At 44.1% G+C, this 17,255-nt stretch overlaps 2 protein-coding genes across 3 annotated transcripts in view; one reads left to right on the plus strand and one right to left on the minus strand.

The window, feature by feature from the left end:
- Positions 1–347: 347 nt before the first annotated feature.
- Positions 348–17,255, minus strand: part of LRRIQ4 (leucine rich repeats and IQ motif containing 4) — a 62,329-nt gene continuing 45,421 nt past the window's right edge. The window contains exons 8-11 of the transcript XR_013528435.1: positions 9,977–10,038; positions 3,827–4,009; positions 2,720–3,133; positions 348–2,439 (exon numbers count right to left, since the gene is read on the minus strand). The gene's annotated coding sequence lies outside the window, so the exon portion shown is untranslated. The remainder of the gene's footprint in view (positions 2,440–2,719; positions 3,134–3,826; positions 4,010–9,976; positions 10,039–17,255) is intronic.
- Positions 7,960–17,255, plus strand: part of LRRC31 (leucine rich repeat containing 31) — a 29,563-nt gene continuing 20,267 nt past the window's right edge. The window contains exons 1-2 of one of the 2 annotated variants that reach the window (XM_054247155.2): positions 7,960–8,106; positions 10,043–10,273. In XM_054247155.2, the coding sequence (XP_054103130.2) occupies positions 10,099–10,273 (175 nt within the window). In that variant the 5' untranslated portion in view covers positions 7,960–8,106; positions 10,043–10,098. Of the gene's footprint in view, positions 8,107–9,673; positions 10,274–17,255 lie in introns of those variants that run through there. The other variant, XM_035278564.3, reaches the window with a different exon arrangement.

Raw genomic sequence — 17,255 nt, forward strand, 5'->3', positions numbered from 1 at the left:
CATCACATGTCATGTAGCCTCTGGAAGACTCCACCATAAAGTGATGATTGAATCAGAATAAATAAGGCAAGTAACATATTAGTATTGTTATGAAAATTGTTTTCCATTCCAGGACCTCAGTGAAAGTGTCTTTGCCTGCCAGCCTTTCTTCTCTGAGAGATACATTTATCCTCTGTCTTAAGGACCACACTGAAGTCACACATTCAGCTGAAAATCTATCCTGTTTTAAACAAGTACCACTGAAAGACAGTCAACAACTTTCCCAGATAGTTTATAAAATATTTACCAGATGAAGTAGCTAAAGCCTCAAAAATGTTAAGCTGAAAAAAATGGATATATGCCAAAGATGACAAGGATCATTGTATGTTTAATTAGTATTTGTTTCCCAAGCCTTAAAGAATGTATCAATACTAGATTTAAAAAATCTTTATTAAGACACAGACTGCTCTGAAAATCAACCCACTAAATCAAACACTTAGAACTGCTTTAGTAATAAATGATACCGCCCCTGACCACATTTTTTCTTGAATGGCAACACAGTTTCCACTGTTTTCCTGGTCAAACACAGTCATTAAAGGCCTTTCCGGGCAGAACACGGTCTTCCCTCAAGCTCAAAACCACTGCATTAATTTAATGTAATTAAGTAGCAGAAACTCACTATTGTGTGTAAATGATACGCTTCTAGCCAGAATTTGGGAGTTGGTGGTGGCCGCACTGCCAGAAAATTCTAGCTTCATTTAATATACAAATTACATAAATCCTGGTTAAGAAACAAAAAACTCAGTAGGTTTTGATTGCGCATTGGTTCTTGTGGTTAACTGCGTATTTTCCCAGTGCGGAAAAAATAAAATGTATTAAAAACCAGAGCAAAATCTCTCCTTTCTCACACTCCACGAGTTATTCTGTATTTCTTCTGTTTCCATTCAATCATGATTAATTTCATCCCATTAATTTAGTGCAGAAGATATATGTGACTAATGTGTACAGAACTAGAATTAGCCTTTTCTTCACTCAATAATTAACCCTGAAACAAAGGGTAAGTGCTTTAATGAAGAAAGTAAAAGAAAAGAAGGCGGGGCGCGGTGGCTCAAGCCTGTAATCCTGGCACTTTGGGAGGCCGAGGCGGGTGGATCACAAGGTCAAGAGATCGAGACCATCCTGGTCAACATGGTGAAACCCCGTCTCTACTAAAAATACAAAAAATTAGCTGGGCATGGTGGCATGTGCCTGTAATCCCAGCTACTCAGGAGGCTGAGGCAGGAGAATTGCCTGAACCCAGGAGGCGGAGGTTGCGGTGAGCCGAGATCGCGCCATTGCACTCCAGCCTGGGTAACAAGAGTGAAACTCCGTCTCAAAAGAAAAAGTTTAAACAGTTTTCTTTGGGGAGAAAATGTCTTCATTTGGGCTTGAAGACTTGTTTATTTGGGGACAGGGAAGAATGAAACAGGAGGAAAAGCCAGCTCAGGAAATGTGTTAGAAAGGGGGTCACTCCTAATGGGCAGTGGTGGTTCATGTTCTTTGGGGGTCCCATGAGAAAATGTGTAAAAAGCCCTCACAATTGTCAGCCCAAAGTACAGAAGAGGGGAGCATGTATCTGCTGCACAACCCCCAAGTCTCCCATTGGTCAAGGTCTGGCCTAGGGATGCTAACTGCCTGGCACTTCCGGGCCTGCACTCAGAGTCAAATGTTTGGGCAGCTCCCTTGAGCTTCCCTCCGGGTGGCAGCAGACCAGCTCCGGCAGGGAGGAGCCGTCCTGGGTTCAGCGGAGCCTGCTGGTGGCTTACACCTGAGCAAAGCTGGTTGTTTCAGCTGGTCATCTCATCCCGTATACCGCAGAGCAAAAGGTGGGCTTTGAGAATGTGAGAAGGGACATGAAAGACAGCTGGCATGCAGTAGGATTCTAATATTAATCCAAATGCTGGACTTCTGGAAGACGTAGAATCTCTGGAATCCCTGGTAGTGTTACTGTAATGGAATGTAGGTTCAGATGCTCCCTGATTGCAGTCCAGTGAACAACAGTAAGGTCTGGTAGGCCAGTCGCAGTGGCTCACGCCTGTAATCCCAGTGCTCTGGGAGGCCAAGGTGAGCAGAAGATTTGAGCTCAGGAGTTCAAGACCAGCCTGGGCAACATAGCAAAATCTCATCTCTACAAAAAATACAAAAATTAGGCAGGGTGCAGTGGCTCACACCTGTAATCCCAGCACTTTGTGAGGCTGAAGCAGGTAAATCATGAGGACAAGAGTTCAAGGCCAGCCTGGCCAACATAGTGAAACTGTCTCTACTAAAAATACAAAAAATTAGCTGGGCATGGTAGTGGGCACCTGTAATCCAAGCTTCTTGGGAGGCTGAGGCAGGAGAAACGCTTGAATCCAGGAGGCAGAGGTTGCAGTGAGCCGAGATCGTGCCATTGCATTCCAGCCTGGGCGACAGTGTGAGACTCTGTCTCAAAGACAAAACAAAACAAAATAAAACAAAACAAAAACAGAAAAATAACAACAACAAAAATTAGCTGGGTGTGGTGGCACATGTCAGTAGTCTCAGTTACTTGGGAGGCTGAGGCGAGAGCATTACTTGAGCCAGAAAGGTGGAGGTTGGTTGCAGTGGGCTGAGATCATGCTACTACATACACTCCAGCCTGGGTGACAGAGGGAGACCTTGTCTCAAAAAAAAAAAAAGGTGGGGGGTAAGGTCTGGTAGAAAGAAAGTGAATTTTACTAACCAAGATTAGTAAAGGGGAAGTGGCTGGATTCCCGTCCAAAACAACCACTTCAATTTTGTGGTGTTGGGCGGGGAGGCAGGGGTTTCAAACAGGAAAACTTGGTAAGGAAGGCATGCAACAGTGGTGCCGAGTGCCGTGTCCGTGCGTCTGGTTCTGGTGGCTGTCTTGGGTCCCAGTCCAACTGGATCTCGGGCTGGCGTCTGGTTCTGGTGGCTGTCTTGGGTCCCAGTCCAACTGGATCTCGGGCTGGCGTCTGGTTCTGGTGGCTGTCTTGGGTCCCAGTCCAACTGGATCTCGGGCTGGCCTCATCTCAACAATGGCTGTGTTTTTGACTAGCCACCTTGACGTCATCTCTGGAACTTTATACCTGGGTCTCCAGCGCCTTGGTCTGTCTGTCCTTCTTGAGATGAGCCCCTGGAATTTCCAAGAAAGAACACAATTAGATACTGGCACACAGTCAGATAAATGTGAACCGAGTATATATGGTGAGAAAGGGACGGAAGTGGAATCAATTTTAAGGCTAAGGGGAAAGGCTTCTGCAGTTTGCTTCAAGGTTATATACTAACACCCAAGAGAAAGGAAAAAAAAGTTTTAAAATGCATTTTGAATTTAAGCTGCCTGGTTATGTTATGACCTGGGGAAAGCCCGAAGTCAGAAGTGAGATGACCTGACGAAGACAAAGGGAAGGCGGCTGCTGGGTGAGTGCTCTGCTCTCAGCATCTCTCCCCTGCTGCTCTGTGGCATCCTCCTCCCAGCTGCTCATGGCAGATGCTCTCGCTCCACGATCCGTGTTGTGCTCTTGTTCCTCCCTGATCTCCCAGGCTCAGCAGGGCCATCCAGCTTCCAAAACCCAAGTCCTGCCACCCTTAAGCCAGCTTGCCTCCCACATCCCCGTAGACCCTGACTCTGTAACGGGCTGTGTGAAGCTTTCTCACTTCTGAAATTCTTAGATCGCCTGACGCTGTATTTAAATTGATACTGTGTTTGAAAATATATAGCCATGAATTTAAGTAATATTTAAGAAATTAACATCTTGTTTCCCCAGCTGGGGAGTTAGTTCCTTGAGGACAAGGGCCTTGAGTTCTATTTCTTTGCACCTATTAATACCTGGTAAAGGCATTACAGGTCACAGATGTTCATAAGTGTGTGACTGATGGTGAGGCACGCCCATTCTGCAAAGCTCCAGGAGCAACTCTATTTTAAGGCAAATGACGGAGAGCCACAGCAGACCATGGTTCACATGTAACAGAGGGACTAAATCTGCGTATCCTGTGATGGGGTAGAGGCTACCTGGAGCGAGAAATGGAATTTAACAATTTAACCTCTTACAAATGTTTCGCGAATCATCCTGTGTGCAGCCCTACCCACCCCTCTCCTAACTTCAGAGTTACCTTGTGCTGTCAATTACTGAGATTTTTTGGGATTCTGACATTTGAAAAGTTTGTTCTCTCAATCCAAGCAGGCACTTAACTTTAAAGTCAGTTAAACTCATCCTCTTGCTCGCTAGTTTTCAAAGTTGTGTTGACATCTAGTTCTCCTTATCCTTACAGATTTACAATTAAAAAAAAAAATCTCCTGTTAATTAAGTGGGGTTTCCAGAGAAGTGGAGGTAAACACATATTTACCTCTGCCATCCTTTTAGTAGAACTTCCACATCATTCTTTTAATAAATTCCTTTTCTGCTTAAATTAACTAAGAACAGCAGTATTAACCAAAGTACTAGAATATATCTACAATAATGCCTGTTTAAGACAAGAGTTCTGAATAAGGCTGAACTAAGCTCATCAGACATACTGCATGCCACCAGAATGCCTTAGAACTAAGTGACTGAAGCTTTCTTTTTTCAGTTTCCTAGGATTTTAATTTTATGCTTCTTAAAAATCTATTTAGTTGGGAGCCCGAGGTGGGTGGATCACCAGGTCAAGAGATCAAGACCATCCTGGCCAACATGGTGAAACCCCATCTCTACTAAAAATATAAAAATTAGCTGAGTATGGTGGCATGCATGTGTAGTCCCAGCTACTCAGGAGGCTGAGGCAGGAGAATTGCTTGAATCCATGAGGCGCATGTTGCAGTGAGCTGAGATCACACCATTGCACTCCAGCCTTGCAACAGAGCGAGACTCCATTAAAAATACATATATATATATAGATGAATTAGTTAGGCATGGATTTTCTAAAATCATGTCACACTTGTGGATATATAAGAAAGAAAATAAAAGTAGAAATTGATTAAGGTAGTCTTAAAACTTTATATTTGGAGTTCTAGTCCATTGAATCACTTTTTTTTTTTTTTTTTTTGAGGTGGAGTCTTACTCTGTAGCCCAAGCTGGCATGCAGTGGCGGGATCTTGGCTCACTGCAACCTCCACCTCCTGGGCTCAAGAGATTCTCATGCCTCAGTCACCCTAGTAGCTGGGACCTAGTGCACCACTATGCCCAGTTATTATTATTATTTTTTTTTTGTATTTTAGTAGAGATGGAGTTTATCATGTTACCTAGGGTGATCTTGAACTCCTGAGCTCGGGAGATCTGCCAGCCTTGCCCTCCCAAGGTGCTGGGATTACAGGCGTAGTGAGCCACTGCGCCCAGCCTCAATCACTTTTTAAAAATACACTTAAAAATATTGTAATTGCGGTAAAAAGCACACAACACAAAATTAACCATCTTAACCATTTTTAAGTATACAGTTCAGTAGTGTTAAATATATTCACACTGTTGTACAACAGATTCACAAAGTTGTGCAAAGATGAACATTTTCTTTTTTTTTGAGACGGAGTTTCGCTCTTGTTACCCAGGCTGGAGTGCAATGGTGCGATCTCGGCTCACCGCAACCTCCACCTCCTGGGTTCAGGCAATTCTCCTGCCTCAGCCTCCTGAGTAGCTGGGATTACAGGCACGCGCCACCATGCCCAGCTAAGTTTTTGTATTTTTAGTAGAGACGGGGTTTCACCATGTTGACCAGGATGGTCTCGATCTCTTGACCTCGTGATCCACCTGCCTCGGCCTCCTAAAGTGCTGGGATTATAGGCATGAGCCACCGCGCCCGGCCAAAGATGAACATTTTCATCTTGCAAAACTAGAACTCTATACCCATCAAATGACTCCCTACTTCCCCTCCCCCCAGCCCTGGCAACCACAATTCTTACTGTTTCCATGAATTTGACTACTTGAGATACCTCATAGAAGAGGTATCATACAGTATTTATCTTATTGTGACTGGCTTGTATTACTTTGCATAATGTCCTCAAGATTCATTCGTGTTGTAACATGCAACAGAATTTTCTTTCTTTTTTAATGAAGTAAGTCTGCGGAGAAAGACAAATGCATCTCCCTTTGCCAAACAACATTGAATATATGATTCACTCAACATTGAATGATTCAACATTGAAAATATGAAATATTACATCAAAAAATGAAAGACTGGTTGGGTGTGGTGGCTCACACCTATAATCCCAGCACTTTGGGAGGCCGAGGCGGGCAGACCACCTGAGGTCAGGAGTTTGAGACCAGCCTGGCTAACATGGTGAAACCCCATTGCTATTAAAAATACAAAAATTAGCCAGGTGTGGTGGTGGGCGCCTGTAATCCCAGCTATTTAGGAGAGGCCGAGTCACAGAATCGCTTGGACCCGGGAGGCAGAGGTTGCAGTGGGCTGAGATTTCGCTACTGAATTCTAGCCTGGGCAACAGAGCAAAATTCCATCTCAAAAAAAGGAAAAAAAAAAAAAAAGAAAGAAAGATCTTTAAAAGCATTTCTCAAAAAATGTTTAATTGTATTAAACCCAAACCTAAGGATTGAAAAGAAAGGAAAAGTATTCCTTTCTTTTGCAAAAGTAAATAAAAACCGCTTACATGCAAGAGAAATGACATGTCAAACATGTATTACTCGGGGCTTCATGGCAAACAACCTTACCTATTAAGAACAGTAAATATGGAAAATATCTGCTCAATTGATACTGAGGAGTTGAATTTAAATATCAGTTATTTCTTTTTCCTAAGGGCTTTTTTTTTTTCTGAGACAGAGGTTTGCTCTTGTTGCCCAGGCTGGAGTGCAGTGGCGGGATCTTAGCTCACCTCAACCTCCGCCTACTGGGTTCAAGTGATTCTCCTGCCTCAGCCTCCTGAGTAGCTGGGATTACAGGTGTCCGCCACCATGCCCGGCTAATTTTGTATTTTTAGTAGAGACGGCCTTTCTCCATGTTGGTCAGGTTGGTCTGAAACTCCTAACCTCAGGTGATCTGCCCACCTCGGCCTCCCAAAGTGCTGGGATTACAGGAGCCACCGCGCCTGGCCTCCTAAGAGCTCCTAAGTGAATGTTTTTTGTTCTGGGTGAATGAACAAGCCCTTAGTTTTTAGCTGCTGTAGTGTGGTGGTTGTGTTGTGATCTGCAAATTTTCCCAAATTCCTTTTCCAGGGATTACCTTTATAAAGTCCAGTGCAGGGATAAGGAGGAAGTGGAAGGTTTATTGAAGCTAAGGTTTTAAAGCTTGAATTGGTATGGGAAGCCTGAAGGCTTATTAAAGTTTTTACATGAATAGGAATTTCCCAGATATATTCTGAAGAAAAAATTATTCCTCTTTTAAATACGTGCATGGTAACCTAGTACCTAACTATATATATGAAGAAATGTGCAGATGCTTCCCCCTTTTTAATTCAAAAGTCTTCCCTCCTCGGGCATGGTCCTTTCTTGTTTCCTCGTTAGCCTCCTGGTTGCTTGCTTGCTTGCTTTCCTTCTTTCTTTCTCATTCTTTTTCCTTCTTTCCTTCTCTTTCTCTCTTTCCTTCTCTTCCCTCCTTCCTTCCTTTTCTCTCTCTCTTTCTCTCTCTCTCTCTCGTTCTGTCTTCTCTTGCTCTGTCGCCCAGGCTGGAGTGCAGTGGCTTGATCTTGACTCACTACAACCTTTGCCTCCCGGGTTCAAGCGATTCCCCTGCCTCAGCCTCCTGAGTAGCCAGGCGCGCACCACCATGCCTGGCTAATTTTTTATTTTAGTAGAGACAGGGTTTCACTATGTTGGCCAGGATGGTCTCGATCTCCTGACCTTGTGATCTGCCCACCTCAGCCTCCCAAAGCTCTGGGTTCCTCGCCTCTTCTTTGCATCCTCTTCTGTTCCTTGGTTCCTGTGTTTCTTGCCTTCCTGGCTTCCCTGTTCCTAGTGCACTAATCTCACAGAGAACCAGCTGGGCCTCAGAAGCTGGGTGGGGTTTCACCTAGGTAAATTACCACATCCTGGAGCACCCTCCAGCAATGTCTTCTCAGGACTTGGGGAGTTGGAGTCAGTGCATTTGCAGGGAGGATAAAAAAGTAAAACCATTTACTGAGCTTGCTCCCCAGAGAATAGCCCTGTCTAAATCTCCAAACGGTGAAATGGGCCGAAAATGACCATGGAGGTAAGTCTTGGGTGGGGCCAGAAGAGCAGGGAACTGAGAAAGACCTGGGGTGATGGTGGAATCAGGGTGGGGCAGCCAGGGCTGCCGGTTTGGATTTATGACTTAGCCCCTCTTTCCTTCTTCTTTTCCACCCAACCCCCAAGACTAGTCAGCTGTGCTGCCATGGCATGGGGCAATTCTAGTTCCACTGCTGTCTGCTCCTGGATAAACTAGGGCTGGGCCCTGCTCTAACATGGAAGGAAAATTTTAAAAGAAACATGGAATGCCCAGCTATGACTTCCAAAGCAGTGCTCCACATGCACGGAACATTCCATCCTTCAGGAGTGGAGGTGTGCTCTGTAAGGTCAAGTTTTAGGATTCCCTGTGTAAAATGTTTCTTGGACCGTTGTGGAACATAATATTACAGAAAAAGCTATTTTGTAGAGGGGAAACCATGAACGCTGTAATTTCAAGAATACCTCGATTGGGCTCAGTCGTTCACACCTTTATTCCCAACACTTTGGGAGGTCGAGGTGATCGAGGTGAGTGGATCACTTGAGGCCAGACATTTGAGACCAGCTTGGCCAGTATGGTGAAAACCCATCTCTACCTTAAAACAAAACCAAACCAAACCCAAAGACCTCTATGTATTCCTTTAGTTTAAATCACTAACCCTCCCATAAAGTATAAGCAAATCTCTAATAGATTGACCTTTATAAGTCCTTTTTGGCTTCAAATCGTACCAGACCTCATCTGTAACCTCCACACCCCCCGACCCACATTTCCACCTCCAACGCTATGCTCCTCCAGCCCTTCCTGCCTGGGAGCTTCTGAGCTTGCTCTTTTCTTCCGCCTGGGATGCTCTTCCCTCTCTTAAAAAGCTAACTCTCAGTTCCCCAAACCCAGGCAATGTCACTCACTGTTCCAAGTCTGTTTTCCAAGGCATGCTTAGTTTACCTGGGGGTTCCTTGACCACCCCCATCTCTTGGCTCTTGTCCCTGTCAATCAATGGCATACAGGTCCATCTTCCCACCAGGTTAAGATCCCATCAAAGACAAGAGCTGTGTCTTATTCATCATTGAGTCTTTTGCATTTAGAACATAACTGGCCCACAGTAGATTCTTTAAAATTATTTATAGAATGAATGAATTCTTTACTGCCAACATGTTTCAGTGGGGTGCTGGTGCAGGGTTAGGGGAAGAGAAAGTATGAAAATGCAAAGAGAAAAAGGAGCCGGTGTGCAAAGGAAGGGGTGGGGGTCACTCGAAGGTGCAAACTCCTCTGGGGACAGCTTTGCAAATGGCTAGCCCCTTTTAAAGGCAGGCTAAGTTTTCAAGTAACTCTAATTGACAGCTGTAATCTAAGATGTGTTGACACACTGGATGCACTTGCCAAAGTCATGTTTAATGGTTTATCTCTCACAATGAAATGGGGCAAAGTTAAAAACTCATATGGCTCTGGATGTGTATCTGTTACCATCTGTTGGTTCCCGGATCTTGGGTTACATCATTCTTATTTTTATGTTAAACATTACCAGCAATAAAAAACAGATAGAGGGCCAGGCGCGGTGGCTCACGCCTATAATCCCAGCACTTTGGGAGGCCGAGGCGGGCGGATCATGAGGTCAAGAGATGGAGACCATCCTGGCCAACGTGGTGAAACCCCGTCTCTACTGAAAGTACAAAAATTAGCTGGGTGTGGTGGTGCGCACCTGTAGTCCCAGCTACTCGGGAGGCTGAGGCAGGAGAATTGCTTGAACTTGGGAGGCGGAGGTTGCGGTGAGCCGAGATTGCTCCACTGCACTCCAGCCTGGTGCCTGGCGACAGCGTGAGACTCTGTCTCAAAAAAAAAAAAGATAGAGAAAGGTGGAGGGACGGGGGGGGGCACTCACGTAGGGGAGGATATTTTGATTGAACACAGGCTTGACAGAATCTTATTTTCTTCTTCGAAATCCTAGAAAACAGAAAACAACAGGAAGATGTCTTATTGGAAAATACTGCCATCAATTTCACCATGAGTCAAACAAGGAAGAACAGTTCCTCAGAAGGAGAAACAAAGTCCCAGACTTCATTTGTCAACAAATTTCTCAGGGATTCCAAAGCCGAAAGCAGAGAAGAGAAAAATGACCTTCAAATAACCGATTCCCAACCGGGTGACTGGATACAGAAGACAGCCACCTCAGACACCGGTAAGCTGCTGGCTGCTGGTGTTTTGCTGTTGTATTTGTTTTGTTTTGTTTTTACTTTCAGATTTAAAACATTTTTATTTTTAATTTTTCTGGGTGCATAGTCAGTACCTATGTTTATGGGGTACATGAGCTGTTTCAATACAGTCATGCAATGCATAGTAATCACATTGTGGAGAACGAGGTATCCATCCCCTCAAGCATTTATCTTTTGTGTTACAAACAATTCAATTATACTTTTAGTTGTTTTTATTTATTTATTTATTTTGAGACAGATTTCACTCTTGTTGCCTAGGCAGGAGTGCAATGAGTTGCTATGAGTGTCCCAGCTCACTGCAACCTCTGCTTCCCGGATTCAAGTGATTCTCCTGGCTCCGCCTCCCAGGTAGCTGGGATTACAGGCGTGCACCACCACACCCAGCTAATGTTTGTATTTTTAGTAGAGATGGGGTTTCACCGTGTTGGCCAGGCTGGTCTCGAACTCCTGACCTCAGATGATCCTCCCGCTTTAGCCTCCAAAAGTGCTGGGATTAAGGTGTGAGCCACCACACCCAGCCTCTTTTAGTTACTTTTAAATGTAGAATATTTGCACAGTTAAAAATAACTAAAAGAGCATAATTGGATTGTTTGTAATGCAAAGAATAAATGCAGTCACCCTGTTGAGCTATCAAACAGTAGGTCTTATATATTCTAACTATTCTTTCTGCACCCATTAACCATCCCCACCTCCCCCAGAACACACACACACCCTTCCCAGCCTCTGTATTTCTTTATTTTTCAGAGTTTTCCTCTAATGTGATCTTTGGGTTAAAGACTTTAAGACTTTTGAGACTAAAGATTCTGACTCTGAGTTTCTGTGCTAAGCATTTATTATGTTGCTTAAATGCTTTAAATGATTCATAATTTCACTTTTAAATGACTGAAAGCAATGTAACACTACAGAAAGGTTCAGGGAAAATACCTAATTTCCTTTCATTATAACACAAATAATCGTTCTTTAAGATTCTTTTCAGTCTTTTCTTCATGTGTATGCATTTATGTTCTGTCAGTCAGCAGTCAACAGATATTTATTGAGTGTTTACTATGTGGTAACCCCTGCTCTAAGTGTTAGAAATACAGCCATGAAAAAACCCAAATGCAGATATAACTTCAGGTGGTGGTAAGTGATATGAAGAAAAATAATGCAGGCTAAGGAGACAAAGAATGATGGGATGGAGATGGGGTGGAGGAAAGAAGTCTTCAATTTGGAGATATTTGAGCAGCAATCTGAATAAAATCAGCTTTGTGGAATGAATGAATGAATGAATGAATAAAGCCAGCCACTTAGGTATTTGTGGAAATCGCTTCAGGCAAAGGGACTGCACATGCAAAGGCCCCAGATAGGACGGAGCCTAGAATGAGAGAAAGCCAGGAAGTCCGGGGTACTGAAGCAGGATGGGAGACATGGAGAGGAAGTGGGTAGTGGAAGACAAGTCAGAGAGGTCGCTGGGGCCAGATTGGCGTCTTTTGCACAGTTGTAATAGCTTACAGATCCCTCCTGAGTGTATGGAGCGGTGATCCTACTTCTGGAACATATTATTATATTGCTCAATTCCCACATTGCTGCATGATGCTCAGATGTGTAATTTTCATGGTTGCATAACATTCCATTACGTCCATGTGTCTTAATTACTCAGTGAGTTCCTTGTTTGCCCTTCAGTGAGTGCCTTTGGCTTTCCTTCTTTTCCATTCACTGTTTTACTGTATTTTAGCTATTTTTAAAGTACAAATTTCCAGAACAGGAATTGCAAATTCAAGGGTTAGGAGAATAAATGATGTCCAATCCCTGTCTAAAGTAATGTGTTATGTGCAATGTCATCAATATATTATGTGTCAGGTTAAAAGCATTTTTAAAACATTTTAAGCATATGCAAAAATAGAACAAAGAATGCCCATGGTCGCCTACCTTTAGTGATTATCAGTCAGGCATAGTGGCTCACGCCTGTAATCCCAATACTTTGGGAGGCTGAGGCAGGAGGATCACTTAAGACCAGGAGTTCAAGACCAGCCTGGAAAGCACAGCTAGACCCCATCTCTAGAAAATAGTTTAAATAATTAGCTGGACACGATGGTGTATGCCTGTGGTCCCAGCTATTCTGGAGGCTGAGGTAGGAGAATCGCTTGAATCTTGGAGGTTGAAGCTGTCATGAGCCATGATTGCACCACTGGACTCCATGCTGGGTGACAGAGCAAGACCCTTAAAAAAAGTCAATCCATGGCTGATTTTCTTTCTTTTTTTTTTTTTTTTTCTGAGACACAGAGTTTTGCTCTGTCGCCTGGCTGGAGTTCAGTGGTGCAATCCCAGTTCACTGCAACTTCTGCCTCCCAGGTTCAAGCAATTCCCCTGCCTCAGCCTCCCAAGAAGGTGTAACTACAGGCGTGTGCCACCACGCCTGGGTAATTTTTTGTATTTTTAGTAGAGGCGGGGTTTCACCTTGTGGGCCAGGCTGATCTTGAACTCCTGAGCTCATGTGATCTGCCTGCCTTGGCCTCCCAAAGTGCTGGGATTACACACGTGAGCTACTGCGCCTGGCCAATTTTATTTCATTTATACCTGACCTCCCTCCCATCAGATTGTTTGCCATTAAATGCCAAAAATAATATAGTTTTAGTGGTAAGTAAATTAAATGTATTTTAAGTATGTTTTTATAAATAGGAAATCAAAGTCTTTAAAAGAAGACCATCTCTATCAGAAAAGTGTTCATTTTTGTTCTAGAGCGTGATTTAGAGCATCGGGAAAAAGGTTAACGAATGAATGTAATCGTCATTAAACTAACAAGCCTCGGCCCTCCCTGCAGTGCAACGCTGGCCGCCCAAGCTGCCTGGTTCTTCATTTCGATTTCTTCCAAAATTCAGTGGCTCCTAAATGCATATTCATTCTGTCCCCACATAGCTGTCCCACCTGGTTCTTCCTCTCCATTGCTGCTGTCTAGCTCTCATTGTCTCTTGTCTGGACCACAGCAATAGCATTCCAACTGGTTTCTCTGCTTCTAGTCTTGCTCTCTTGCCAGTCTGTCCTCCACACTGCCATAGTGCTCCTTCTATTTCTTTCTGTCTTTTTTTTTTTTTTTTTTTTTGAGACGGAGTTTCGCTCTTGTTACCCAGGTTGGAGTGCAATGGCGCAATCTCGGCTCACCGCAACCTCCGCCCCCTGGGTTCAGGCAATTCTCCTGCCTCAGCCTCCTGAGTAGCTGGGATTACAGGCACGCGCCACCGTGCCCAGCTAACTTTTTGTCTGTCTTTTTTTTTTTAAGACAAAGTCCTGCTCTGTCACCAGGCTGGAGTGCAGTGGTGTGATCTCGACTCAATGCAACCTCCACCTCCCGGGTTCAAGTGATTCTCCTGCCTCAGTATCCCAAGTAGCTGGGACTACCGGTGTGTGCCACCACGCCTAGCTAATTTTTGTATTTTTAGTAGAGACGGGGTTTCACCATGTTGGCCAGGATGGTCTCGATCTCTTGACATCATGATCCACCCGCCTCGGCCTCCCAAAGTGCTGGGATTACAGGTGTGAGCCACCGTGCCCGGCCCATAGTGCTCTTTCTAAACCACAGATACAATGGTGTCTCTCACCTGCTTAAAATCCTTCCCTGAGTCTCTTGCCTTGAAGAGAATGTCTATATTCTCTGTATATTCTCTATGACTGACTTATTGTCACTGAAGTGTGCAACCATACACTGCACGCCTCCACTTCTCATCTACATGGCAACTGTGGCTTCCTTGCTGTCTCTCTCACTAGACAGGCAGCTCTTTGAAAACAGGAACTTGTTATCTTGGTTCCTAGTACAGTACCACCCATTACCAATGTGTAATAATGTTTAATGAGTATCAGGTGTTTTGGTTGACAAACCTTGACAGGTTCCAGTTGGAAAGGAACTTGGTGAGAAGGCACTAAGAGCCAAGAGCTTTGTTCCGAGCTAACCCAGCTAGAAAAAGACCCGAATCTCCACAGAGCTGCTCCTGTGTGGTTACTATTGCACCCCCACGCCCCGTGCCTCCCACCCCACTCCAGGCTAGCTGCAGCAGCCGACTCACCAGCTCTACATACTGAGCTGTGACATAAGGTATCCTGTGAAGAGAAGGTTTTATAGATTTTTTTTTTTTTTTTTGAGACAGAGTCACTCTATTGCCAGGCTGGAGTGCAGTGGTGCAATCTTAGCTCACTGCAACCTCTGCCTCCTGGTTCAAGAGATCCTCATGCCTCAGCCTCCCTAGTAACTGGGATTGCAGGTGTCCACCACTATGCTTGGCTAATTTGGTTTCATAAATTTTTTTTTTTAAATGGAGTCTTGCTCTGTCACCAGGCTGGAGTGCAGTGGCACAATGTCAGCTCACTGCAACCTCTACCTCTCAAGTTCAAGCGATTTTCCTGCTTCATCCTCCTGAGTAGCTGGGATTACAGGTGCACACCAGCATGCCCAGGTAATTTTTGTATTTTTAATGGAGACAGGGTTTGAGATGGGGTTTTGCCATGTTGGCCAGTCTGGTTTCGAACTCCTGACCTCAGGTGACCTGGCTGCCTCAGCCTCCCAACGTGCTGAGATTACAGGCATGAGCCACCACGTCTGGTGGGGTTTCATAGATTAAAAAATATTGAAATATGTGGTCTGTGAAATGTCCAGGGGTCTCATAAGTTAGTACTCACATTTATATTTAGATGTTTTGATAAAGATTTATCATGATGACTTATTTTGGTAATTGAGGAACTATAAAACCAATATTTATTCATTCAATTATTTGCTCATTCAACAAATATTTACCAAGTACCTCTCAGGTAAAAGGCCCTGTAGATTCCCATGTCCCTGGGAGGTTTCAGTAAGTTTAAATCATGATGCTCTTGAGAAATGAACCAGGCATTTCATAGGTGAGTAAACCAAGGCTCAGAGAGGTTAAGTGACTTGTTCCTCAGATAGACGGGTGGTTTGAACCAGGTCTTCTGACTGTGCTGCGTACTTGTCAGTTCCGTCAAATATGACAGAGCGCCCAGTGGGATGTGGACTGAGAAGAGATTTCCGAGTCTATCAGTTTGTAGGTTATTGTTGGTGACCTTTGAGAAACTATTTGGACAGAGGAGTGTAGCAACCAGACAGTAGAGGGAAGGAGCTGGGCCTGCAAGTGCAAACCACTCTTTCCAAACATTTAACAGTAAGGGAAATGCTTGACAGAGCAGTGTCTGGAGAAAACAGAAGAGTGGGTTTGGCGGGGCTGGAATTTGAACGTGATCGTAGGTTGAGGTAAAAAGCGTAAAAGCAAAGAGAGACACCAATAAGATGCAGTGCAGAGAAATCTTTTTAGATACAAAAATAAAACACACACACCATGGGCTTTGGAACAAACTCTTCCAGGTTCAAATTCAGGCTCTGCTTCTTCCTAATTAATCATTTCTCAAAGTGTCCAAATCTATGAAATTGTTTGTGACTCCCTTAGACAAAATGTCTTGTACTTTGCTGGCACCTAAACGGCAGTATCCCTCCTTGTCTCCCATCCACAATTCTGCTCTGCTCGACCCAAAATTAGGGTTGCCAGAGAAAATACATGCAGTAGTTGAGACATACTATAAAATGATCCCTTGTTGATTTGAAATTTAAGGCTGAGCACCATGGCTCATGCCTATAATCCCAGCACTTTGGGAGGCCGAGGCGGGCAGATCACCTGAGTTCAGGAGTTCAAGACCAGCCCAGCCAACGTGGTGAATCCCATCTCTACTTAAAATAAAATAAAATAAAATAAATAAATAAGCCAGACCTGGTGGCGGGCGCCTGTAATCTGAGTTACTTGGGAGGCGGAGGCAGGGGAATCGCTTGAACCTAAGAGGCAGAAGTTGCAGTGAGCCGAGAACTCACCATTACACTCTAGCCTGGACGACTGAGTGAGCCTGAGACTTCATCTCAAAAACAACAACAACAACAATGAAACTTAAATTTAACTGAGCATCCTACATCTGGCAACTCTACCCAAAATTAAATACCTTGTGTCCAATGTGCCGTAAAAATGGGAGAGTGGAAAGGTTAGCCGGGCGCGGTGGCTCAAGCCTGTAATCCCAGCACTTTGGGGGCCGAGGCGGGTGGATCACGAGGTCAAGAGATCGAGACCATCCTGGTCAACAAGGTGAAACCCCGTCTCTACTAAAAATACAAAAAATTAGCTGGGCATGGTGGCGCGTGTCTGTAATCCCAGCTACGTGGGAAGCTGAGGCAGGAGAATTGCCTGAACCCAGGAGGCAGAGGTTGCGGTGAGCCGAGATTGCACCATTGCACTCCAGCCTGGGTAACAAGAGTGAAACTTCGTCTTAAAAAAAAAAAAAAAAAAAAAGAAAGGTTAAATGGTGGATACTGCTGCCTCCTACTGGTGAAATGTGGTAATAACACCAATCATTCCAACAAAGATGAGTATCTTATCTATGGTTTTCTTAGAACAAACAGGAAGCCAAAAGACTGCTGTGGATTAGAGGTGTAGTTTTTATTATCCTGCTAATCATTTGGTCTAAATGTATTACTACTGCAATCCTACTATCTTTAAATTTTCACTGGTACCAATGTATTTCTTCTTAGCTATGTGGTCTTATACCTTTTGTCAGGGTTAATAAAATATTACTGCATATTCCAGAACTTACGGTTTTTTATTGGATTTCAATATACATAGCTATATGTTTAAAGTTGTATATATCACTTACACAACTGCTTTCAAATCACTGCGAGTGCATGTATATTCATTTTTCCTTACAAAAGTATGATGTATTTCAAGTATGTCTTAAATGCTGGCACCTGGCCAGGCATGGTGGTTCATGCCTGTAATCCCAGCACTTTGGGAGTCCAAGGAAGATGGATCACCTGAGGTAGGAGTTCGAGACCAGCCTGGCCAACATGGAAACCCCGTCTCTACTAAAAACACAAAAATTAGCCATGTGTGGTGGCGGGTGCCTGTAGTTCCAGCTCCTTGGGAGGCT

This window comes from Callithrix jacchus, chromosome 17 (assembly GCF_049354715.1).
Source record: "Callithrix jacchus isolate 240 chromosome 17, calJac240_pri, whole genome shotgun sequence".
NCBI lineage: Eukaryota > Metazoa > Chordata > Mammalia > Primates > Cebidae > Callithrix > Callithrix jacchus.